Here is a 26,428-nt window from a genome sequence, read left to right as displayed (position 1 = left end):
AGTTGCATGAAAGATGAAAGATGAGGCTAGTACAGCTGTAACCTAAGAAAAGAAGAAAATGTTTACAAAAATACATAATAAAACTAACCTCTAGTGGGAACTACTTTATTTGTTTAAGAGAAATCCTAATCTATCTATACATATGCTCTTAATTGAAATTTCAAAATTCTGCCTGCACAGTTTCCTTTGCTGCCATTTTGCTGGTTCCTATGATCACTCTGAGTTATACTGGTCACTCATTCTGACATAAACACTTTTATCTCTTTTAAAGTTCCAAAATACTATTTTTACAGTATTTATTGTGTTTCAAAAGAAGTTATACAACAAAATTTTTGGAGCCTTATGTTGCTCTGATTATGACAGGCTGAATTTATCCAGAAGGAGACTCTAACATCTAATGAAAAAAAAATCCCTAGCTTTTCCCAATGCTGAAAAAAATATTTAGAAAGTAGAAGTAATGGTAATTTATCATTTATGACAGCATCTGGCAAACATTTTAAACCCTGTTGTACAGCTTTAAAGTCTATACATAAATTGGCATGAAAAACTGAAGTTGCTATATTCAGAATTGATTAAGGAAGATTTTCAATGCAAAAGTACAGAAAAGGAAAGAAAGCAACACATGACATTTTTACATTGAGTTAGAACAGACTTGTGACAACTTCATGAAATATTTTGATAGAAGGAAGAACACTTTCATCCATCAAAAAATGTTTCATTTCTTGAGTTTTTATTAATATATGCCTCAATTTATTGTTAGACTATGGAACCATATGTTCCATAGTCTAGTACAGCAGAATTTAGACAGGATTTCTGTGAAGTGTCACATGTAATGTCCATTATTTTATATAAGATGCATGTTTTGGGAATTGACCTTTATTTAAATATTAGAAAGTAGTCACAGCTATAGGAAATAAAGTATCATTCTTCAAAAGGATATTCTTGAAAGGACAGCATAGGAATATCAGCAGGTATTGTTTCTCGTGTTACAGAACATACATATTTCCAGTGTTCTGTCTTCCATTTCTTCAGCCAAGAAAAAAGAGAGAGGAAAAAAGGGATTTTTCCCAAGTCTTAGACTAAAAACTTACTGTGTTTGGAAATGCATATTTTTAGATTTCATTTGGGACCTTTTTATTTTGGGAGATGCTATGAAACAAGAGCTGAATGTAATCTCTCTGCCCAGCACTCTTCACTACACTGGGCCACCTCTTCTGCCTCCATTCATATTCTCAGATTTTTTTTTCAGAGACTCTTGTAGCAGTCAAACTGATACAAAAAGCCAGCAAAAAATACATCAGCATACTATTCCTCTTACATATTTACCCAAGGTATCATCCTGTCCCTTTCTGATCTTTTTGGCTTGCTTTAGTTAACAAAAGATAACCAAACCTGTTTTTTGTTTCATTACTATTAAACCATAGGGCATGGTGTTTAGTCTGCATGGGAAGAAAACAGATGTACTTGAAACAAACCAAGAAAAGGTGTTGTTCCAAATATCCTTCATAATTGTGTATATTTTAGGAAAAAATATTTTTTACACAACATTTACAAACTTATTTGAGCAACTTTTAACACTCTTCCATACTGAGTAGCATTGCCCTTGGTAAATGGTATCAGTGAAAAAATCACTGAAGGTGGCTTTCATTATCAGTAAGTATAAAAATATGGTCCTTACACATCTGTTGTTTGTTCTTGAACTACTTGGTATCCTTAATTAACACCAAAAAAGGGATTAAATTTTAACCTTGTTTTGTAGACTTTTCATTTTTAGGGAAGTAATTCTAAATGGTCAGAAGGCAGGCTGTTGTTGCCAATCACAGGCACACTGTGCCATAAAAATAACAGAAACATGAGCCAGCTGCAGATTAGGAAAGGCAGCTATTTGAAAGTCATCTCTTTACTTCTTTAGCCTCTATACACATTTCCACTAAACTACATGCTTTAGGGGGAAAAAGAAAAAGCAATTTGTTGTGTTTTGTTTTGTTTCTGTGTTAGGAGGAAAATAGAAATGGTATTGAAAACTCTGTAGATATCCAATAAGGGCTCCATTTGGCCACTGCATCTTTTCTCTCTGTTTCTTTCTATATTATTCATTTGTATTTTTTTTAAATTTTCAGGGCACTTTGAAAAGAATAATTCCATCTGAATTAGTCCTCTGTTGGAGTTTCCACACTAAGACTACAGTGAATGATTTTTTTTGTAGCCCAGGCTCTATCACAAGGCAGAGCAGTTTTATTTCTTTGTGTGTGTGTCAATTGAAACAATTTATTTGAAGACTTTGAGAGTGAAAGAAAAAGCTAAAAAGAGGCTAATAAAAGTCAATATCTTCCCTTTGAGCAGTGTCAATCAATTTGAGTGAAACAGATTCCCTGCTTGTTCAATAAGAAAATTACTTTGTGCCACAAATGACCTGAAGAACTCTTGGGTGTCCTCATTATCAAGAAATACCTGGTGTTTTGGTCTAGCATTACCTATTTAATTGGCAGTGGCTTATTTCTATTAAGTTATCTATTTCAGACCATTTAGAAGAAAATATCATTTTATTAAATTATGTCAAACTGAAAGATTAGTAGCAGTTACCATGACAAAAAGTGCTATGATAAGTTTGGAATTATTTGGCATTAAAACAGCTTGGTAAATTGATAGTGTCTTGTGGATATTGAATCAACTTGGCAAAAATATAGATTTAAAATTTTTGTAATACTTTTGCCATACTTTTTGTTACTTTTTGTAACGCTCCTATTCAGAGAGGGGCTTCTTTACATGCTTAGTCTCTCTTATCTGGCTCATATTTTAGAGGTGATTGTCATAGCCAAAATTAAATAGGAAAATGTAAATTTGCTTACAATGTCTTTTTCATTACAGTGGTAAAAGCTTTCAGCTTGTACATTGAATGCAGCTTTCTTTACAATATTAATCAAGTCACAATGAGACCTTAAAATATTAGAAATATTATTTTTAAAATAAATTTATTATTTTTATAATAAATGATTCTAATGAATAATTTGTGTCTAGGTAACTAATTTGCATCTAGATACCTAAGAATTTGGGATTCTTTCAATGGAACATAGGGTTACTATATACTTAGCACATCATGCTATGGTGGGCTTCAGCTGGGAAATGTTAAGGATTATTTTGTCTAAACTTTCATAACAGGCTTGTTTTATCTGCCTTCTGATTTAATGTATTTTGGTTTTTTTTAGTTCTAATTTCGAGTCTTTAGGCTTATTTTTTCACTCTTTACTGATCAATAAAAACATACAATCTCTATGCTAAAGAGTGTTAGAAACAGTTCCTCTGAGGCATCTAATGAGATTTTTGCTTGTTTTCAAGGATATTTAGAATGCTTCTTAGTCCTCGTTCACACCAATCTTCTTGAGGGAGACGTGTTAAACAACCACACACTCTTTTCTATCCCTACCATAAATGATGTACAATACACACCTTACAATGCACAGCTTGACTTAATTTGGTCCCTGGCTGATGGAAGGCTCCAAAGATCTTGTTTCTGCTGACAATCCTTTGAAGAATTATCCTCTTCCACCATAGACAACTTCTCTGCTAAGTACTGTCTTATTAATACTGGGGTGGGGGTAGAGAGCAATAAATGTCTGGAAAAATGTCTGGAAAAAATTCCTTATAGAAAGCTGATATAAGATAGCTTGCCTGCTTCCAGGAATTAATGAATTTTATATATGGACAATTGCAGAGATCTAATTGTCAAAAATACTTGTGCCTGTTGGTGAGGTACTGACAATGTATTCTTAGATGAATTACCATTTTATCTTCCCTTTCTGTGGTGCTGCATGAAAGAATTTTTTATTCTGGACTATGTGATTACTCTTGTCCTTCCTTCTGCTGTGTTTGCCCATACATTAAAGACAGGGAAAGCTAGCTGCCCTACACATACTATTTTTCTGCAAGCCAAAAGTAAGTTAAATATCTCCAAAGCATAGCTAAAAAGCATGGCATTCTTTACCCACAAGGCTCCAGATGTTCTTCTTATGGCCACACATATAAAGAGTAGAAGTAGATTAATTAGAAATTCCTGTTTTCTCAATCAGTCTCCATTTAAGGAAAATTCCAAGGTGATGTTTCTAATGCATTTTTCTCTTTACCATTCACATAAAGCATCTATTCTTTCATTATCTTCTTCACAGAGAAATGGGGATGCAGTTTGCCACACAGGTGTTATAAATTTTAATTTATATGCTTCTCCATAGGTGATAACTGAAGAAATTATTCAATTCTTGTTTTCAAATGGTGACCTTAGACTAAGTAGATAGCTAAGAAGGGGGAGGGATGGGGAAGGAATACTTTTGCACTGTTACTGTGTGTCATATAAGTATTTCAAGGAGCTATTAATTTGCAAAACAAGAACTCTTTATTCTAGTTTTCTTTAGAGACAAGAAACAAAACCAAACCAATCAAACAAAATATTTGTCATCCTGTGCAGAGCTGTAAAGAAGTGAGAAAGTGCCTTTGCAATATGCTCTACCTACACTTCCAAAGAATTGAGACGTGCTTGAAAAGAAAAATCACTTTAAGAAGGTTTTTATGGCTGTTGTAGTAGCATCTCTCAAAGATTCTTCCAAAGCAAGCCCCAAAGTATGGCACACCACTAAACCATAATTTCTATTTTAGTATTTATTATTGGATTTTCCAACTATATGTTTTCCTTCAGTACTTTAAATTAACTTTTGTAACAAGGGAATAATAACACGTTGGCTCCATCTCACAACATAAAATGATGAGAAATTGAATATATAAAATTAAGTGACTCAGTTAGTATTAGAAATTGAAGGGTGACTCTGAAACCTGGAATAAGAAATAAGATACCTTTGTTCATTTCTTTTTGTTAAGACACTTGACAGCCTTTTAAAAGGATGAACTGCAGGATAATATTTACGTCCTCTCTAGCTGAAGCTTGAGAATAAAATAGGAATTATGTTTTCAAAATATCTGAGTGTATTATTACTCTCTACTTAAAGAAAATAAACAAAGTACTTGACAAAGGAGAGATAGTATCATACAAAATTATAATGTCAGAGGACATGGAAATTCCAAGAACTAGAAATTAAGAAATTGATTGGAAATAAAGAAAAGGTTCCAAGAGGAAAATCACAGATCTCTGAATGTATCTGAGATGCATGGGAGTGATGATGAAAATTTGAGAGCGACTACAGTGAAGACAAATGCAGGTGGATAGCAATTTACCCTTATTAAGCTGACAACAGAGGAGGAAGAGAAAATACTGGAGGGTAAGGTAAAGATTCTAGAACAAATAAATCAGAAAAATACAGAGTGATTTCTAAGCACAAACTGCATTGTTTAACACTGAAGAGAGTATGAGACAGCAAATGGCCTCAGGAGCTGAAAATTCACATAGTGACACTAAATAGAAAGTGTAAGAATTTACAAGTACTTGTAGAGATTGCATGATAATCAGCTGTTTGATTTTGGCTTGGTTGGGTTTTTTGGTTGGTTGGTGATTAAGTTTCTTTCTTAAAGGGACATTTCTACAGTTGAAAAATTACAAAATAGAAAAGAATGTTGGCAAAGTGTTGCTTGCTGCAACTTATTCTTTAAATAGGGAGTCTATAAAAGACATATAGTGAAGCTTCTTCATTTAATTGAGTTTCAAGCTTCCCTTCTTCATTTGATTGAATTTAAAACCTCCCTTTTGCAACTATTGTACTGTGTTTCTCTTCTATATATCCTTTAGAAACCACTGCATGACCTTGGGTGATGTATAAGAGAGTTATAAATGACAGAGGTGAATAAGGACTATATCATACAATATGAGAATGTGGAAGGATCTAAAAAAATTCTCAGGTAGCAGGTTTAAAATAAACAACTGTAATCATTTTTTCCACTCAGCACAAGATTTTCTAAAAAGTCAAAAATTATTTCAACAAGTTCACGGAGAAATGGTTTGTCTGTGGCCATCAGACATCACATTTCAAATAGATGTTCCAGCTGTAAAAGGCACATGCTGTAGTTTTCTGGAAGAGGAAAGAACAAGGCAAGCCCTGTGCACATCCTGTTTTATGTTTTCCACACATACAAATTATGGCCTGCTATTAGTGGTGATGTACTTTACTCTTCCTGCACTTATGGTACTATAAGCATGGTGATACATACATTTCACTTGGTAATTTTAGGTTGCTCAGAATTTGAGAAATTAATTAATTAATTGGGAAATATCCAATCTGTGATTTCCACATGTTTTTCTTGCACAACTCTCCTTTTGTTCCACCCACTTTAGGAATTTTTTCTCATTAATTTCTGATTTAATTCTGTTCTTTTTTTAATTTAAATGAGCTCTCTTTTAACAGTGACTGATCTCTTGTTTAAAAGCTTTTTATTATTAGTTTTGTTTGTTTGTCTGTAATATCTCTGCATACATGAGTTCAGGAAGGAAAGGCCTAATGTCTTTCACAAGTAACATCTGAACTCCATAGAAGAGCTAAATCAGGTCAAGCTATAAAACAGAAGAAGAAGCATGTTTCATTAGGTAATGAATTCATAGCTCCAGTATTAGAAGAATTTGTAGCATAGAGTTCCTATAACTCCTAAAAAGATTTAAATGTATATTTGCAAATATTCCAAGGACTGTGAAATACTTAGAAACAAAATAGACAACAGACATTATTCCCGTCCTACGAGTTACCATTTAGTACTAGAAATTTATAAAAAAGTGTTTCTGAAGGAATAATGTTAAAGGTAATAACAAATTTTTAACCAGACTTCTTGCATAAATTTAGATTAATAGCTTTCTTAAAATAACAACAACAAAACAAAACCACACCCATATTTTCTGGGTTTGGCTTACCTTTATGCAGTTTCCCTCAGTATCAAAGAAAAAAATTATGTATTCAAAAATTTCTGGACTCTCTAGCCCAAAAAATAAATGAAAAATTCTGTCAGACCCAGTTAAAAGTTTGTCACACAAAAATCATGGTCATGCAAAGCTGAAGTGAACAGAATGAGAAAGCAGTCCAACTGAGCATTTCATTTTATAATTGTATTGCTAAAGTGATAGAGAGAAGATATTTTCTTTCCTAAAATAATAACTCATTGGTTTAGTTCATCCTTTCATTATCTTGTAGAAAGATCAGTTTCAACATAAATCTTAACAGGTAGATAAGAAACTTGACTGTACCTGTTCAAATTACTATAGAAGAACTAGATGTTCCCAAGAAACATCTATTTTCCTAACTTTTTTCATTAAACATTCATCTTTCATTGTGCCAAAAAGATGAATGGTTATCTTAATATTTCAAGCACCAAAGCAAATATACAATCTCATTCTCTGAAAGGTGAAGTGAAATGATGGCAGATATGATTTAGAATGATATCATAATGTATGCAGATATAAACTTAGGAATTTTTGTATGATTAATTTTATATCTTTTCCTACATTGTTCTTGGCTAAAGAGCTGGCTAAAAGACATCTCTCTCTTTTTTTTTTTTGGTTTTTCAGTTTTTTGGGGGGTTTTTTGTGACGTTATGTTGGTAAATGTCTTGGGAGATAACATTTGCAGTTATTTTCTGAATTTAAAAGAGCTTTGCATATATGAATAGAGAAAAAATATTTAGGCAGGAAAGAGACATAAAACGTGCATTAACTTGCTTTTCACTATCACTTGATGAGGAATATTACAAGCTTTTGGCTGAATTCTATTAATCCAGGTTTTCCTTCATACCAATAACCAATAGGACACAAAATCCCTAGTAGGAATATTGAATAGAGACACTTTCTGGTACCTCAAGATGAGGACTTATCATAAAGAGTTCAGGAATGTTCTTAGATCCTGGTACATTATGCCATTGAGAAATATGAGGTAAAGTTCTATCTGTAGGTGTCCTTCAGTCCTTCCTTTTCAGGAAAATGCACATACATGTGCCTTTCCAGTATTTGAACAGATAGTGCTGGCAACACCACGAATGTCAGTGTTTGCTTTCCTTGCAACTCTGTCAGTCCATACTTCAGGCAGGATCAGGAATGTGTGTTCTGAGAAACAGAGCTCTCAGAAGTCAATAGACCTTGAAACACTCTGGTATCCCTTTAAAGCAATGGACTTCACAAGGTGACTTCTCTGACTTGTAGAGGGTAATCTTAAAGACAATAAAACTGGTTTAAAGAGAGCTTTAAAGCAGATGCTGGGTCAGAAGTTTGGACTGGGTACCCTGCTTTGCATTGGGTGTGGGTGGCAAGACTTTGGCAGCAAGTGGGCTACAGGGTAATCTCTGTGAGACCAGGGGTTACCCTGTGCCAGACACAGCTGCGTCCAGCTGGCTCCACAAAACACCCACTGCAGAACACAGCTGAGCCCACCAGCCAAGTGTGTGGTGCCTCCATAAACACATTTAAGAAAGGGAAAAACTGCCAGACAAAGAGTAGTGTGATGGGGGTAAAAAAAGGGAGAAACAATGGTGAAAATATCAAGGTCAGAGAAGGAGCTGAGGAGAGGGTGCTCCAGGCACCAGAGAAGAGATTCCCCCACAGACAGTGGGGCAGAACACAATGGAGAAGGGTGTCCTACTTCAACCCATGGAGAACTGTGCTGGAGCAGATATCCACAGTGTGGCTGGTGTACAGCCCTATGCCAGAACATATGGGCATTTCCTGAAGCCATGGAAATACCCCTTATAAGTGGAGGAAAGGTGTGAGAAAGAAGGATGGGCATAGAGGTGCTGCTGACTGATCATGATAGCCCATTCCTCATCTCCCTGTGCTCTCAATATCGTATTTTCTGAAAAAATCCCTTTGCCAGGATTTCTTCTCCTGGGAAGCTGAGAAGCCTCAGAGAAAAATGAAAACAATAATTATCTGATTGCTTCTCCCTCTTTTGCTGCTTTGGAATGTGGTCTGGGGATTGTTTATCCAACCGGTGGTTGTTTGATTGGTTTCATGTGAATTGTTTTGACTTAATGACCAATCACCATCCAGCTATGTCAGGACTCTGGAAGCAGTCACAAGTTTTAATTATCATTCTTTGCAAACTTCTATCTGCATCCTTTCTCTATTTTTTAGTATAGTTTAGTATAACATTCTTTAATAGAATGTTATACAAAATAGAAGTACATAAAAAAATAAATTAGCCTTCTAAGAACATGGAGTCAGATTCATCAATTCCTCCTTCATCCTGGGAACCCCGAAAATACCACACTGTACCACATGAAACAGGGGTAGGTATGGGAGTTGGGACTGAGTAAGTGCAGTTGGATCTGGGAAATAGATGGTGGGAAACTATTTTAAAATTTTCCTTTACTTCTCACTATCCAAATCTATTTTGATTGCTAATAAATTACATTTTTTTTCAAAAATAAGCTGAGAAATCACCTTTGGTAATATAGCCAGTCCCACGCAAAAAGTCTGAGATTGTAATATGGCATCTCATATTGCTGTACTCCATCATTTTCCAGAGAGTGGGCACAAAGCAAGTGTGCCTAGATCATAGAATGGTTAGGGTTGGAAAGGACCTTTAAAGATCATGTAGTCTGACCCATCATCCATAGACAAGGATAATTGCTACCAGTTCAGGTTAGTCAAATCCTCATCCAACCTGATTGTGAACACATCCATTGTTAGGGCACCCACCCGTTCCAATGTTCCACCACTCTAATTGCAAAAGATGTCTTCCTTGTGTCCAATCTAAGTTTACTCTCTTTTAATTTAAAATCCCTGAGCTTTGTCCTGTCACTACAGGCCCTGGTAAAAAATCTTTCTTTGTCTTTCTTATAAATCCTGTTTTAAGTGCTGGAAGGTTGCTATAAGGTCACCACGGAGCCTTCTCTTCTCCAACCTAAACAACCCCAACTCTCTCAGTCTTCCTTCAAAGCAGAATTGTTCCAGCCTTCTGATAATTTTCATGGACTCTTCCTGAAGTGAAATCTATTTTGCTCATTGGTAAGTGATATTCATTCGTTTATCTTACATAATATTTTCTCCCACTGTCCCATTGAGGAGTGGGAGTGAGAGAGTACTGGGGTAGTATCTGACATGTTTCTGTGTATCAGGATATTAAAGCTAGCAAACTTCCAATATTTTGTTCTGTCACACATTTCCATTTATTGCATTTAAATAATATTGTTTATAAGTACTGGTGAGTTATTTTAGTAACTTCATTCCCAGTCTCAAATACAAGTGTAAATTAGCAGGGGAAAAAAAAAAGGAAGGTAAAACTGACAACAACAAGAATGTTAAAGTTCCCATTATTAGGTAAATTGTAAACACTGTTCCCTCTGGATGAGATCTATATATTTTCTGAGAGAGGTCTTCCCAGATCATTTTATCACCACCCCTGCAGTGAATACAGACTAGCATTATAGTTACATCAGTAAAGGAATATCTTGAAAAATCAGCATGTTTTGTTAAAAAGCATTTTATATTTGTCTTGGTTGTCCATTTCAGCCCATTGGACACCAGTAGGTGTATTCACTGACATGCTATTTGAATTGTTACTCCTAGGCAGCATCTATCATTATGAAGAAAAGCCAGATCAGAGGTGAGATTTTCTAGTTGCTGTGTGAAAAACAATCACTTAAAATCAGATGGCTATTTTTGGCTACAGCTCAGTCCTTGTTAATATGTTTATTATGCTTTCTTTTAAGTGTGGTTAAATTACTAGCCCTGGAACCTATTGTAATGAGAAAAATATTGTGAAATGCAGATTTTTATATTACTAATCTCATCTAGCAACTCTGTAACGCATTAATATCTGAATAACCTTCAAGTCATACTATAACATGGATGTTAATGGTAGAAATTAGAGCTGAAAACAGCTATTTGCTTGGCTGTTTCATGTAGTTGCCAGATTGTTCCCTAAAGAATATTTTCCAGGGCTTTGTCTCATCTAGACTTAAGTGAACTGAGCAATAAAGCTTCTACTACTTTCCTTTGGAGACTGTGTCACTATGTAATATATTTCACCACTGGGATTCTTTACTCTATTCAATTGCAGTAAAATATTTCACCTTCTCTGAAACAGGAAAGAGGAAAAACATAGGAAAAGCAAAAATAATTTTTGGCTAGAAGGTAGCAATAAGGCTCTTCAAAAACCAGGGGTGTTGCATCTCTTAAAATCTCATTCCTTCTATTTTAATTTCCTGTGATATGAAACCTGTCACTGTATTTTTAATTACATTTTCCTAAGGTAAAGGTGAATAAAAGTTAGCTTTTATTTTGAATTTCTTATTTGTAGTTTTAAGATTTTCTTACCCTTGAAAGTGAAATGCTGAATTAACTACATAATCACCAAATTTCTTTAAGTTAGATTTATTAAAAACATTGAAAATGGATTTAAGACAAATAAATGTATCAAGATTTTTTTCAAATTAATGAATCAGGGGCAAGGATGAGGATAGTTACACCCATTAATAATGCCACTAGCTAGAAAATACCAAAATGACTGAGAGATACATGCAGTCACCCATTCCTAGCATGTTCCTAAACACAGCACGCAGAATATTTTGACCAGTTCTTGGATTCAAGAAAATATAATTTCTGGGTTGTAAAATAGTATAGGCACTGTTGAACAATACTATATGAGGCTACATGAAGAGAACAGATTAAGGTAAAGGGCAGCTGAGGAAACAACAGAACCATTTATCTGTAATAAGGCTTAACCAGCACGTTAGAGAGTGACAGGGCAAAAATACATAGAAATTGCAAAACAGACACACCCACACATGCACACACATGCACAACCTCCCACACACAATCCTGGACAACAGCAGGTCAAAAGAATGAAGGGCTTCTGCAACAGGCAGAGAACGTGAGAGCTGCTGCTCTTGGAGTGTTAGCGCTTAGAAACACATAATCACGGAATGATTATATCCAGGTGCTTTTATTGAAGAGCTCTGGGTGTCAGGGGTACACACTCAAATCTGACTCCCCCATGGTTTCAAGATGAACACGTTTTTATACCTGTATCATTATATAACCACATATTAGTTTTTAAACCTACAGCGTTCTATTGTATACATTGATTTCATCCAAGCATGGATCTTTGTAATTTCCATCAAACCACCCAAACATAGTTTCTCATGATTCTTGTTACAATTAAACAATAATTATATCCAATTACCAAACAATCATCACATTTATCAATTATAGCATTTATCATATAACAATCGTATAATTTATCATAGTCATTAAATGATTATACAGGTGCAGTTTCGCATGATCCAGTAAAGCCTAACATTTTCCCAGGGCCTACCAGCCCCAATCTTTCTTTCCAACTCTCCTGAATAGCCCATGATTTTTAGAACCATTTTATCCCTATACTATCAGGAACAGGCAGCAAAAGGATGCAGCTCTCTCACTACTCCAGTGATCTCACCAATTCTGTTGAAACAATTCTTGTCATAAATGCTTCTTCCTCTATACCCCAACTCTAATCCTGTCATTTTACACAATGTTTGCGCTTCTGGCAGTTTCAGCCTTTAGCTTCTGCTGACAGGACTGCAATGTGCACTGAGGGTGTTACTCTCACAGGCAGGTGCCTTATCCTGTTGCTCAGCTATTTTTCTTTTGCTTACCTGCTTCTTTTCTTTAGTATGCTGAAAGGAATCTTTTCCCCATTGTCAGTGTTGTAGGTCCCCAGTGACCAGTAATTAATTGACATCTGGGGATTGTTCGCAGGCCTAGGTCCTCTGTTTTCCAATACATTTTCAAGGCACTTGCTATTATCCATGCTTGAACTGGACATCATAACAAGAGACACCTGGTATTAAGCTGAAATTCACACAGCACTTCTCACAGCAAGTTGGTAACACACTTCAAAGGTCAGGACACTGTTGTTGCACAGTAGGCATAAGCTTTCGTTTGCATTTTTACTGGGCCACTGTACAGTGTCCCTGTTCTGAATTTCCTTTTTTTGTTGACTATGTAGATGTAAGAAATGTGAGGCAGATGGAAAAATAAGAAATCAAGTCACCTTCACTGCTAGTGAGTGCACCGGTTGCAAATTTAAATAGATACATTTAAGTGGCTTTTCAACCTGCTAAATCAGGTCAAAATATTGTGGTTAAAAGATCTTTAACTCTGTTCTCAGAGAAGGCAGTTTCTTCAGGTTGAAGTTTTCTATTTTACACAAGTTTTTTATCTCGTTTAAGAAATTAGGAAAGATAAACCTGTTTTTCACAAATACATACAGTATTCATTTTTAGCTTTCAAAGAACTGAGGCTTGTGTTTTAAGATAATTTTGCAATTAAGGGCAGATCTGACCATGAAATAGAAGCCTTCTGTGTTTTATGTATTTTCATAAAGGTAATTTATTTTTTCTCTTGTTGGATGGTTAAGTAGAAAAACTTACAGCCCCCCAAATAATTGTGTTCCAGCACTGATATTTTGAAGCTATCAATCAAAATTCCCTGACATAATCCTACATATGTCAGTGAAGTTACAGCTAAGGCAAATGTGAGCGTTTTATTTTCTACGGAACAATTATATGGTCATGAGTAGATGCAAAATATGTATCTATGGAATTTAATTCCCAACTCATCCCTTTCTTTATTTTACAATCTATTTAATCAAAGTTTCCCCTAGAAATCTGATTATAACTAGTTCTAGTAACTTTGGCTCCCTCAGTGTTCTGCCAAATGCAGTAGGGATAATTCTGGCATATTCAAATTACTTTCCTGTGGATATTTATAAATTTAAATAATAATTTTAAATGTCATGTCTGTTGGAGAAATCTTTTTCAATACAACCAAACTGATAATATAAAATATAGAAATATAGGGTTTTCTTGTTTTCTTTTATTTGGCTTTTTTGCTTTTTTTTTTTTATTTGCCTCTAATTTTAGAGGACATCTTTAAAAAAAATTAGCCCACTGTAAAAGGAAACAGGGATTTGTCAATAAAGTAGGATATGACTTATTTCTTTTATCTGAAGAGGGAGTTATGACCTATACACAACAAAACAGCGTGGATAGTGACAGTTTAGCTGTGGCCTTGAATGCCTAACACTGCTCTCAAATTAAAAAAGAATTATTTAACATGTTAACCTTGTAGTCATGCAGGACTGCTGCAAGATATAGTCTGAGCACACCAGGCATACCAGATTTTAATAGCATTAAATGTGTTTAGGACATGGTTCCGTGGGAATGAGATTGGCCATGCTTTTTAGCAGAGTGAAATTATGTGCTATGCCTGCAGACACAATCTCTAGGATTTATGGTTAACATAAACTGCCATTATGACTGTTAAATTCTAGACTGTTCTGGCAAAATTGGATGTGTTGCATAACTAGGTCCCCAGAAAAATCTTACCTGTAGAACTGCTAATTTTCTCACTGATTCAAAGCACCAAAAGAGTTTGAGGATATTTTGTTCCTGAGAATCTTTTACAGTAAGAAGGATTGAGACAGCACTGACTGATGTCCTCTGGCCTTCAAAAAATACCTCTAGGCCTGCAATATACATGGTATGTCCTCATGCCATGTCTCCAGTGTTTCCTTTGTGTCCTCTGTTCCATGCAGTAAAACTTAGCTTGGTAAGCTTCATCACACTGCTCCCAGAGCAACACAACACTTGGAGAAGTGCACAGAAATATTATTGTTATATTTGAAGCCTGCAAGAGACCCAGGAGAAGTGCTGGATGACAGGGAAGTACCTAGTCCTGTGCAGGATGCTAAGATGCCTTCTGCAAGGTTGAGGCTGTGCACTGTCTACTGCTTGTAGCATGGATTGTGTGCAGGAGCTGTAACCATTCGAAGTGCTCTAGTGAGTGGCTCTGCATACTGTGATCCTACTCAGTCTTGCATCTTCAACCTCTGAAGAAGATCTTAAGGACAGCAGCTCTCTGGAACCATTATTTATTAAAACTCCCACCTGATTTTCTCATTTGTGTGAAAAAAAACCAAAAACCCAAGAGCAATGGAAACCTAATTCTTGCGGTTTAAGACCAAATCACAAAGTGAATACTAAATGGCTGTGGATGCCAAAATAGTTTAATCATAGATATATGCAACTTTATGAATTACACAATGCCCTTACTCCATGAGGGAGACAATGCAGCTGTGAAGGTTAGTGCAGCAATCAAAGCCATGGGATGTGCCTTTCTGGGGCTGGGCCACAAGGCCTGAAGTGCTGGAGTCATGGTCCCAAATCATGCTTCAGGGTCAGGCATTCCCATCAGAGTTTCACATTATCTCCTTTTTCTGTGTCCCAGCTGGAATCTCTTCCTCTGGCTTCTCTGAGTATTCTTGAGTGTCCTCATTTGTAGGATTGGGTAGAAAATATCTCATTGGTGATCAAAATGAGATCAAATTGCATTCTTTTCCCAGTTTGCTGTCACTGTTGCCTACTTGTTCTGGACACTCCAGGACATGTTTGCCTGTGATGATCAGCTTTTATAGTTTGGCTATCTATCTAATTGAATTCACAAAGCAAATATTCTGTTGTTTGGAACAGATGGATTGTTGCATCTTACTTACTTCTACTATCTAAAAGAGTAGGTACACTGCTTTATTCTACCAGTTAGGCTAACTAGACTAAATTCATGAAGCCTACCTTGGTGGAAGGGAAGAAGAGAGATTGTTTCTGTATAAAAAATTTTGAACACCTTTTCATTTTCTGAAGCAAATATATGTATGTCTTTCTGTGAGTTGTGTTGCCACGCTTCTGCCCAAAATACATAGACAGTTCTTTCAATAAATGGAAAAATTTGCTGTAAAATGTATCTGTCCATTAAAAAGTCACTGCTTGTGAAGTTTTCTGACATTCAGAGGTCTTTCTATTTTGGAATATATTACTGAAGATAGTACTGCATATTGCAGTGAGACAGGTTCCCACTTATATAACAGTACAGCTATTAAAGTACTTTATGATCAAATGTCAATAAAATTTGAAATTTAACAACTTTTCTTTTAATGTTTAAAAAATTAAGTTTTATAACCCATAGTTCTTCACTAGTCCCACAAGACTTCAAAAGTACTTCTTATGAGAAACTTTAATTAGGCAAGACATTGCTTTGGACATTTTTCCACTTACCTGTATAGGGCATCTAGCATGGAGGACTCATACCTTATTGTCAAAAAGTTTGTATACACTGAGATAAAAAAAGATAACATGTTATGAAACAATATAAGAAAGCATACCTTTCAGTGACTTAAATAATTGTCAAAATTAAGAAGAGTGTGCTGATATAAACTCATAAATAGTAGATTTGAAATATAAAATTGCTCACAGAACTAGTGTTGGTAATTCTGAGCAACAGTTATCTAATACATTTTCTTTTAATCACAAGGAAATTAATTTCGTTATGCAGGGAATCCGAATTCTTTTAATTTAAATGGCTTTTTCACAGCTGTTCGATCTGCAAAAAAAACCAAAAAAACAAAAAAACATTAGTTACAGTATTAAGGTAAATAAGGTAAATTTCTCATAATTCTTTTCCCATTTGCTCTCTCTGATCTCACTTTATGATGTAAACTGTGACACTTCAGTGGGAAATGTTCTCATTGTGCCATTGTAATAAATCCAATATCAATTTCATCAAACTATAAACAGACCTTTAGATGGTTAGTTCAGAATTTTGATGGTATCTCTTTTTTTTAATCTCACTTAAACACATGATGCTGATATCTTCTTTTTAGAGTTCAAGAGATGCAAATTTTATGGAAAACTATTTGAAGCAAAGGAAAAAAAAACCCAATATGGTCTGTGTGTGATTTGTGAAAAATGTAGTGCTTACCAATCCCAAGAAGTAAAAATTTCTGCAAATAGACTTAATCTTCAATTTCATTCCAGCAGTATGAGGTACCCCATCTGGACTATTGGGAGTTCAGAAATCATAGCCATTAGTGTCAAATAGGTGGAACTAAAAACCAGTCCAAGCAGAGTTATGATTTAATCTTCCTGAAAGCTAGAAGATTTTTGTTCTTCATTTCTGTCCTTATATGAAATTTGACAGCTTTTCTTGCTAAATCAATGGGAATTGCAGTACCGGGGCAAAAGTGAAATAGCTGGACTGAACAGTAAATACTTTGTTCCCTCAGTTTTTGTGAAAGTCCAGTTATTGATTCTAAAAACAAAACAGCAACAAAGCATTTTTGCTTCCCCAAGCACTAGTTCTAATACATTTTCATGTTATTACTCTTCACACACTGATTTTCAGAGACCAGTCACCTTGTTTTAATATAAATACTAAATGAACTTCTCTTTCCCAAATTCATAAACCTAGATTTTTCTCATTTAGAAAGGACTTCAACATTATCCTTTTTAAAGAGTGAATCTACCAAGCAGGTTTTGAATGCCTGAAGAGGAGCAGAAGGAAAATGCAAAGAATATTCTATCTCTCTAAAATAAAATTTTAAAAGAGAGTAAAGATAAAAGTTTTATCACAACAGTAGACATCATACATAAAATAAATGCCATTGAGGAGGACCTGGGCAGACTTGAGAGGTGGGCCTTTTTAAACCTCATGGGGTTCAGTAAGGTGAAGTGCAAAGTCTTGCTCCTGGCTTAGAGATTCACAAACATGAAAAAAGGCTGAGTGATGCCAGAATTGACAGCCACCCTGAAGGGAAGGGCTTGGCATTAAAAACTGAGTATAAGCCAGAAATGTGTGCTCGCATCCCAAAAGGCAACTCATATCCTGGGCCGCATGAAAAGAAAAGCAGCCATCAGGTCAAGGGAGGGGATTCTCCCCTTTTACTCTGCTCTTGTGACCATCTACCTGGAGCACTGCATCCAGCTCCAGGGCCCTCAGGATAAGACAAGGACCTGCTCAACTGGGTCCAGAGGACGATAAGAAAGGTCATCAGGGGTTGGAACATCAGCCTTATGAAGACAGACTGGAGAATTTAGGTTTGTTCAGTCTAAAGAGACGGTGCTGAGGAGGCTTGATGGCAACCATCCAGTACATTAAAGAGACCCACGGGTAAGAGGGAGAGGGACTCTGTCATGGAGCATAGTGATAGGAGAATGGGCAGGGGTTTTAAAACGAATGAGGGCATGTTTAGAATGGACAAAGGTAAGACATTATTTTATGATAAGGATGATGGGACACTGGAACAGGTGAATGCCCAGTCACTGAAAGTGTTCAGGATCAGCTTGCACTTGATTAACCTGAACTAGTGGAAGATTTTCCTGCCTGTGCCCTGAGGGTTGAAACTAGATGATCTTTAAGGTCCCTTCCAGCCCAAATCATTCTATGATTTTGTGATCTAGACATACATCCATTGGAAAACAGCCCACGCACTGGAAGAAGATATAACATGGCAGGTGGATTGTCTCCTACAGTCTCAAACAGGGATATCAGGCAGCACTGGCTAACTTACAAGGGGTGAATTCTCAGCTGTCATTTTTCAGAAGCTCTGGGGATGATGTCTCTAACTGGCCAGGTTTGGAAGCATGTCTGAACTTTAAATGAGTTTGAACCATTTCTGACATAAATACTACCAAGGATGCCATTACCCACTAAGTTCACCATTTTTTCAGGTAAAACAGAGGAATTATATAAGATATTGAGCTCTTGGAGAACCCAATGAAATATGTGTATAATTTCAACAATGATCAATACCGATACCATCTGCCCTCACAAAGGTAATGCTGGAAGTGGCAATCATGTCCCAAGATAGGATGATCTGTGCTATATTATACCTACCTTATCTCTTTTTCTTCAGTCATCTCTCCATCTATAAAAACAGTAATATACTTCCAAAACAGAATCAGAAATAGATGAAAACTCATTGCATCTTTACAAATTTGCCATCACTTTATTACAATATTTACTGGAAATTTAAGATGAATAAAGAATATATTATCATACAGATGAAGATATATATTCTCTGTATTCATTCAAAGAGCAACAAATCTTTTCAAAATCTGAATGTTTTATAATTTAGTTCCTCATAAAATAATGCATAAGAAAAATGGGAGAATCATTATTTTAGCACAATCATAAGTAAGAAAATAAGTATCTTTTTCTGGTGTTTTGGTTTGGGGAGATGTTTCGGTTTTTTTCCCAAAATATCTAACATTTAACTCCATAAGGTCACATTCCACTGTGTAATTCAGATGCTCATCTTTCTTGTTGGTAAATGGTTTTTGTTCCTTTTTTGTGTTCCTAGGGTTTGAAAATATTGAAACCTTCTTCCATGAAAGGTTACATTGTGAAGAGTTCAGTAAAATTCATATGCAAAACTGGAACTTGACAAATAAAATTGAAATAAGTGTTTTCTCAGTATGTAATTTCATAGAATGTATCATTACTGTTGCTATTCCGAAGTGATCATGCCCTGCTCTGTTGGTGTCTAAAACTCCCTTTAAACTCAACAGGCAGAAATGTCCTCTGAGCATGTAGTCTTGATCATTTATCTTAGCTAAACATTTAGATAAAGATTTTAAGCAATTACTGTTCACTTCCTCCTGTAGTTTAAGACCCCCAGTGATTTCTTGGCAATTTTTGTGTGTGGTCTCTGAAGTTTCCCAGATCCTTCATTAGCTTCAGAAACCATAATGTGTGCTTTAGTTTAAATTTTATGGCATCTAATTTATTGTAGACACAGTGATTATGGTACATAAATGGGTAGATTTTATAACCTTGAAATAAAAGTAAATGTCATGCTGGGTTTTTCACTTGTATTCTCTAACAGTTTCTATCATTTGCATGCAATTTGGGGACTTTAGTATAAACATTCAAACAACTTCCTGATAGGCTTTGTGTTGATAATGCCTACCTGATAAGGTCTAAATTTTATTAAATTATTTTATTATTTTATATCTTTCTGCTGAGTTTAGGATTGACGCTTAATTTCATATTGTATTTATTTTGTATCCCTGTTGAATCTGAAAATAGCATTATAACCCTTGAAGTCAAGCAAGATGTGAGTTTTAGTTTTGTTAAGAATATTACAAATTTTGCTTCTCTCATAGTGCATAAAAATGGCATTAAGGACCAAATGCACTTTCAGAATAGTAGATATGTATGTTTTCATACAAAAGTACACAAAGAGAAAAAACTCATTACACTTTTAAACTTTGCAGAAAATTAGGACTATACAGCAATTAAGCACACAAAATCTCTTCAACTTTCATGTTCTTTCCTAGTATCTGTTTACAAGAGATTCAATTGCATTTTGCTGCTGGTCACGTACCATTTAGGAGGCATATATTTTAAAAACACTTCTGTGTCTTCTTGGTGATGGAACTACTTTGTCTGATTCTTACAAAAAAGAAATTATCTACTGGATTGTATTAATTCATCTGCAGACATGTCAGAAACTGAATATTTGTAATGGATTTCAACACAGTTCCCTGAGGAAAAACTGCCTGGCAAAGCATCATGCATCAGACTAAATATGCATGTAAGGTAGATTTTCTATTCCTTAAAAAGTCTACTCTGATACATAAAATTCCCTGGCTGTGAAGAATATGTCACAGGTTTATCAACAAGGGAGCTTGTTCCCTCATCTTTAGTATTAGAATGCTCATTAGGTAATTCCAAGATTTCAGTATTACTTTAATTCACCAGGTGGCTAACTAAGGTCATCAGCAAACTAGTTGAAATACACTGGGTTTAGCCTTGTGCATATTTTGATAAAATGTTTAGCCAAAATCTATTTTTCAGTATACTCAGGGGCAATCTAGGCGGCCACAATGGGATTTGGGGTTTTCTTTCCAACTAAGTTGCGAAAGTCTTTGTCCAGCTGTTTGAATGAATCACCAAGAGAATGGTGATCAGATATATAATTCTTGTCTGTGTTTAATTTGAACGGGGAATAAGCTGCAACTCAACTGAGATGTGTTTTGAAATAGTTCCCTAAGTATAAAACACTTGTGAAACAAGCCAGCAATTTTCTGTGTGGATAAAGGACAAAGGAAAAAGGCTGGAGGGTAAGAAGGGGAATCTTGCCATGGTAGGATGCCTGATACAGGAAGACTAGGATGACCAAGAAGTACACAATAGGGCAGAAGTCACTGAGGCCTGTTAAGACCAATGAGCTGCTTTTCAGACCTCTTCCTTTGTCCTCACCTGTACTTTAATCTCTACCTCTCTAAAAGGACATTTGTTCCTCTGGGAAAAGACTTTGGTCTTGAAGATGTCCACATCACTCTCTTGTTTTTTGGAGGCTACAGGAATGAGGTAATTTACAGGTCAATGGGTTTTGGGCAGACATTTGGCCTTATAGACCTTTAATCACAATGCTGCAGTATTTTGTGGCCAGGAAATATTTCCACATCTAGCTCCTGTTTTCCTGGCACTAGAGAAGGACAGTGCTAACAGGAAGCATTTTATGTCATCTTCTCTGCCTTGTTCATGAAGGAGAACAACCTTCCTAAACCTGCCTGTTAACATCTTGATAGCTCCAAAAGCACTCTGGCCACATGGTTAAAAGTAATCATCCTAAGACTTGGTCCTGGGAGCTTCTGGTAGAACAAATATGCCATTTTGCTAATTAGCAAAATACACAGTGATTCAATTTGTAGGTGTCTTTAACAATGAAAAAGTACAGTTTAGAGACTCTTTGAATTCTTAGATGTATTAGGGGGTTTTTGAGTTTGAAATTATTTTTGCTCAAGTGAATCTCAAGACTACATGCACAGAATGAACTAAATTCACAGTGAGACTAAGAGCAACAATAGAACTCCCACATGGATATCTAAATTATTGAACACAAAGAAGAATGTTTTGCAACTTTGATTAGGGAATTGTTAATCAGGCCCATAATAGAATGTAGGTCAAAAACCAATTAAAGGAGTCTGACTAGAATTTATGATTAGGCAACCATTAAAAACACTGAGTATTAAAAAAAATTAAAAGACGGAATATATCCACAAATATGAATTCTTTTTTTTCTTTAGCTCTGGATACAATGTGACAGTTTGAGCATCAATAAAGCAGTTAAGTTAGCGATCAATTACTAACTTCGGGAACAGAGAAATTGTTTGGCTGTTAAAAAGCATATTCAGCCTTTGACAAATACTTGGCTGTCGCTATCACTTATTTGAAATACCACTGTAGCAACCCGAGCTCTGGCCGAGCTCTGGCTTTTATTTTTTATATCTTGCAAACAAATAAACTGTGTATGGTGGTTTTAGTCAGGCTTTGAAGTTCAATCTGTTCTGGCAAGGAAGTGGAACTTCACAAATACTAAAAAACCAGTTCCTGCTGTTACTTACCCTGCAGAACCATTCTCTTATCAGAAAGTCTTGCAAAACAAATGAGCAGTCGAATCTCTGGTAAAGTTTTGTAAAACTGCAACAGTGTGACAATAAAAGAACATAGCAACAACTCCAGTGCTTCAAAGTGCACAAAAAATCCAAAGAAGAAATATATATTTATCTGATTTTTGATCAACAAAAAAAAAGTGTTTGGCATGCTTCTTCATCCCGTCTCCATTTGAATCTCCAACAGTAATAATTTCATTATATTATGACCTTCTTTCAAATAACATTTTGTCAGTCAAATCTGACAGTGTATGCATAAAATAAGTAAAATTCTGTCTTTAAAATTTAGCAAACACCATCCATTTCACTTAAAAAGAAATAAAGAAACAAACCAAAACCCTTTTTTTTTGTTTATTGAAAGGTTTTTGTGGGAAAATATCAAAGACAAAAGTAGCATTTGGTATTAGAAGAGTATTAAAGTGGGAACATTCTTTTCAATTAAGTTTCAGATTTAATTCAGATGAAGAAATCTCAAATGGAAGTGAGACAATGATGCGATTGCCATGCATGCACTGTACTCAGTTTAACAGGATTACTTATATTGATATGCTCATGTTCTGAAGAGAAGATTTCAGAGGAAACTAAGGGAATAAAGTGAGTGTTGGAAGAATTTCAGAGCACAATCTATGTCTTGCCTCTTTCAGTGTAGTATGTTTATTCTTTCATAAAAATCCAATTAGAAAGGTTGACAGTGTTGTCCCCACACAGATATATTTTGGAAGTAAATGTATGAAACTTCAAGAAAAGTTATGTTTCTTAAAGAAATAAATATATTAATAGGAAGAGAGATATTATGAAGGCAAAAGGGGAAGAAGTGCACATCTATATTTTAAAAACAATTTTGATGATAATATACAGTTTTTCTGTTAATAATTTTTAATAGATACCTTTATACATTTATTCTCCAAATAGAAACCTGAGATATTATGAAAAGACATGTTCTTTGTTGAAATAGTTCAGGGACCAAATCAAACCGTCTGTAGAAGGTACAGCTTCAAATGAGCTTTTTGGGAAGAAATGATAGCAGTAATTTTGGACACAGCCTTGCAAACACCTTCACAAGGTCTGAAATCAGTGTAGCACAAGTGTTCCAATTTGCATTCTAAACAAGGAGAACAAGCATGATATAAATGGTCCACTTTTTCAAGGATAGAGTAGCCTGGAAGTTAAAGGAGGGGATTAACAGCATTTGAGCATGATGGATAAAGCACATGAGTTTTTTCTTGAAGATGGAAGAAAATCACATTTTTTGTGTTCTCCATTTATAGCATCTAGCCCTGGACTGCCTCTGACTCGAAAAATTACAATTATCATTTGTGTGTACTGTTTTTAATAAGGGAATATGAGTACTCTCCTGTAGCTTGCCACAGTGAGATTTTTCACAACATGAAACTGAGGGCAGAGTAGACATGTGAGGGATGTTCTGGACATGGCATGAGACATTGGAACAGCTGAAGTTGCAAAGAATGCTATAATGGTGTTGGAAGACTGGCAATGGTGCCAGGATACCGGCTTTGACCAAAACTGCCCATAGATGCTAATGTCTGCCAAATAGATTCCCTTGAACTGTGCCTGAAGTGTTGCCCAAAGCATGATCAGAAGGACCAGGACTAAGCCAGGAACTTTTTCAGAGTCCCTGCTTGCTGTTCCTCCTTCCTGTTTTATATATGAGTACACACATGACTAAAGGGGCCAGGGCTAGTCTCAAGGAGTTGATCCTTCAGGCTCCCCTTTTGATGAATGAAGAAAGAGTTAATAACTTCTACAATAGTTTTCTACTCTGAGTCTCTAGAATTATCTGTCTTTCCTTATTGACTGTTAGGAATGGTATTTGCATATATTTTTTCACCTCTCTGAAATGTCCTCAAGATGTATGCAAATTATAAATGTAAAAAACATTATGACATTGACAAACTTAATTTAATTTTTTCATACAAATCACATGGGAATAAGTAGATTTTATAATATACCCCATTTTACCTTGAGGGAAGCAGGACTATATTTACACTTTTGGCTAATTCAACTGTTAGAACTAGCAGGCTAAATTTCAAGGAAGCTGTTTATTATTTATACCATGTTTCAAACCGCTTACCTATATTATCAATACAGCTATGATGCCTAGGACAATTCTGTTTAGGAGATGCCCAAGTTATTAGACATGGTCTAGAGTTTGGGCATGACACTTCCAAAAATTTATGTAAATCAAAGTAAGGGATGGAGAAAGAGAATATGCTCCACACAATATAGGATGAGAGATGTCTATGTGTATCTAAGAAGCTCCTGGTATTTGGTTTCTTTTTCATAAATATTAAATAGGGCTTAATAAGCTTGAAAATAGTGAGTTGCCATTTTAGTTTTCCCCTGTGGTGACTATGAACTTTCTTTTATATTCCTCCAGGGACACAGATGGAAGCCATCTGGACACCCTAGAATCTCTAAAATTTCACTCAAAACCTATTCTTAGGCAACTGAACTCACTATTGGATTAATTTGATTTACAATTAGAATTTTATAGGAGATGCCAAACAGACCACAGCAAGCACCAGCTCAGAAAATCAGCCATACATCTCCATTGATCTTTCTTCACATACATGAGTTATCCAAGGGAAATGTTTTGGTTACAACCTCCTGGCCATATATGTAAATTTTCAAATGAGATTTTGGCTGCCTTTAACCTTGTAATAAAATTAAAGCTGTTGAGTCACACAGAACTCTATTGTTTTTCATTTTAATATATTAACACAGAATCACATAATTGCTAGGATTGGAAGAGAGCTCTGGAGATCATCCAGTCCAAAATCTCTGCCAAGGCAGGGTCACCCAGAGCAGGAGACACAGGAATGCATCCAGGGAGGTTCTGAATATCTCCAGAGAGGAAGACTCGGTGACCCACAGAGGCTTGGCTGCCTATTCCAGTGTTCTTCCACCCTCAATCTAAAGAATTTTTTCCTCATTTGAAATGAGTCTTTTGTTTTAGTTCATGGCCATTGTCCCTCATCCTGTTGCTGGTTGCCACTGAAAAGAGTCTGGCACCATCCTCTTGGCACACCCCTTTGAGATATTTATGTGCATTGATGAGGTCCTCTCTCAGTTTTCTCTTCTCTAGACTAAACAGGCCCAGCTCCTTCAGTCTCTCCTCATAAGAGAGGCTCCAGACTTCTCATCATCTTTGTGGTCTCCAATGGACCCTCTCCAGTAGTTCTTTTTCTCTCTTGTATTGAGGATCACCAGAACTGGACACAGCACTCCAGATGTGGCCTCACTAGGGCTGAGTATAGGGGCAGGATCATCTCCCTGGATCTGCCAGCCACATTCTTCCCAGTTTATCCCAGGATACCGCTGGCCTTCCTGGCAGAAGACCACACTGCCAATTAATTGCTAACTTGTCATCACCAGGACTCCCAGGTCCTTCTCTGCAGAGCTGCTCTCTAGGAGGACAGCCCCCAACCTGTACTGGCACTTGGGGTTATCCTTCCCCAGGTGCAGGATCCTACCCTTGCCCAATATTTATCCCTGGGGAATGCAAGTGACTACAAGACTTCAACCAAGTCCTACTCCACTGATCACAGCCTTCTGAGCTCTTCCATTTAGCCAGTTCTCAGTCCACCTCAATGTCCATCCATCTAACCCCAAATTACTGAGCTTACCTATGAGGATGTTGTGGGAGACACTGTCATAAGCCTTGCTGAAATCAAGGCAGACAACATCCACTGCTCTGTCCTCATTGACCCATCCTGTCATGTCACCTTAAAAGGCTATGAAATTGGTCAGCATGATTTCCCCTTCCTGAATGCATGCTGGCTACTCCAATGACTTTCTTTTCCTCTACATCCTTGGTGATGACCTTCAGAATGATTTGCTCAATCACTTTTTCAGGGATGGGAGTGACAATGACTGCTCAGTATCCTATGCCCTTTTTGGAGATGACATTGGCCTTCCTCTATTGATTGGGTACTTCTCTCATTCTCCATGATTTTTCAAAGATCATGGTGAGCTGCAGAGAAACATCTGCCAGCTCCTTCAGCAGCCATGGGTGCATCCTATCACGGCTCATGTATATATGGATGTTTAGTCTGCCTAGCCAACCCATAACACAAACCCTACAACCAGGGGGCATTCTTCCTTTCTCCAGCCTTCTTCTCTTACCTCTGAGATCTGGGATTCATGAGGGCTGGGCTCAGCAGTAAAGACTGAGGCAAAGAAGGTACTCAGTAATTCTGCCTTCTGGTATGCTCCC

General features: G+C 36.1%; 1 protein-coding gene across 10 annotated transcripts in view; it reads left to right on the top strand.

The window, feature by feature from the left end:
- Positions 1–26,428, top strand: part of GPC5 (glypican 5) — a 595,034-nt gene that overhangs the window by 448,195 nt on the left and 120,411 nt on the right. For 2 of the 10 annotated variants that reach the window (XM_058045238.1, XM_058045233.1), the window contains one exon: positions 2,121–2,887. The exons of 7 other annotated variants lie outside the window; for them this stretch is intronic. In XM_058045238.1, the coding sequence (XP_057901221.1) occupies positions 2,121–2,149 (29 nt within the window). In that variant the 3' untranslated portion in view covers positions 2,150–2,887. Of the gene's footprint in view, positions 1–2,120; positions 2,888–24,589; positions 24,810–26,428 lie in introns of those variants that run through there. One more of the 10 variants, XM_058045236.1, reaches the window with a different exon arrangement.

This window comes from Melospiza georgiana, chromosome 2 (genome assembly GCF_028018845.1).
Source record: "Melospiza georgiana isolate bMelGeo1 chromosome 2, bMelGeo1.pri, whole genome shotgun sequence".
In the NCBI taxonomy this organism is placed as follows: Eukaryota; Metazoa; Chordata; class Aves; order Passeriformes; family Passerellidae; genus Melospiza; species Melospiza georgiana.
Note: the sequence above shows the minus strand (reverse complement) of the source record. Positions and strands in the feature narration are given on the sequence as shown.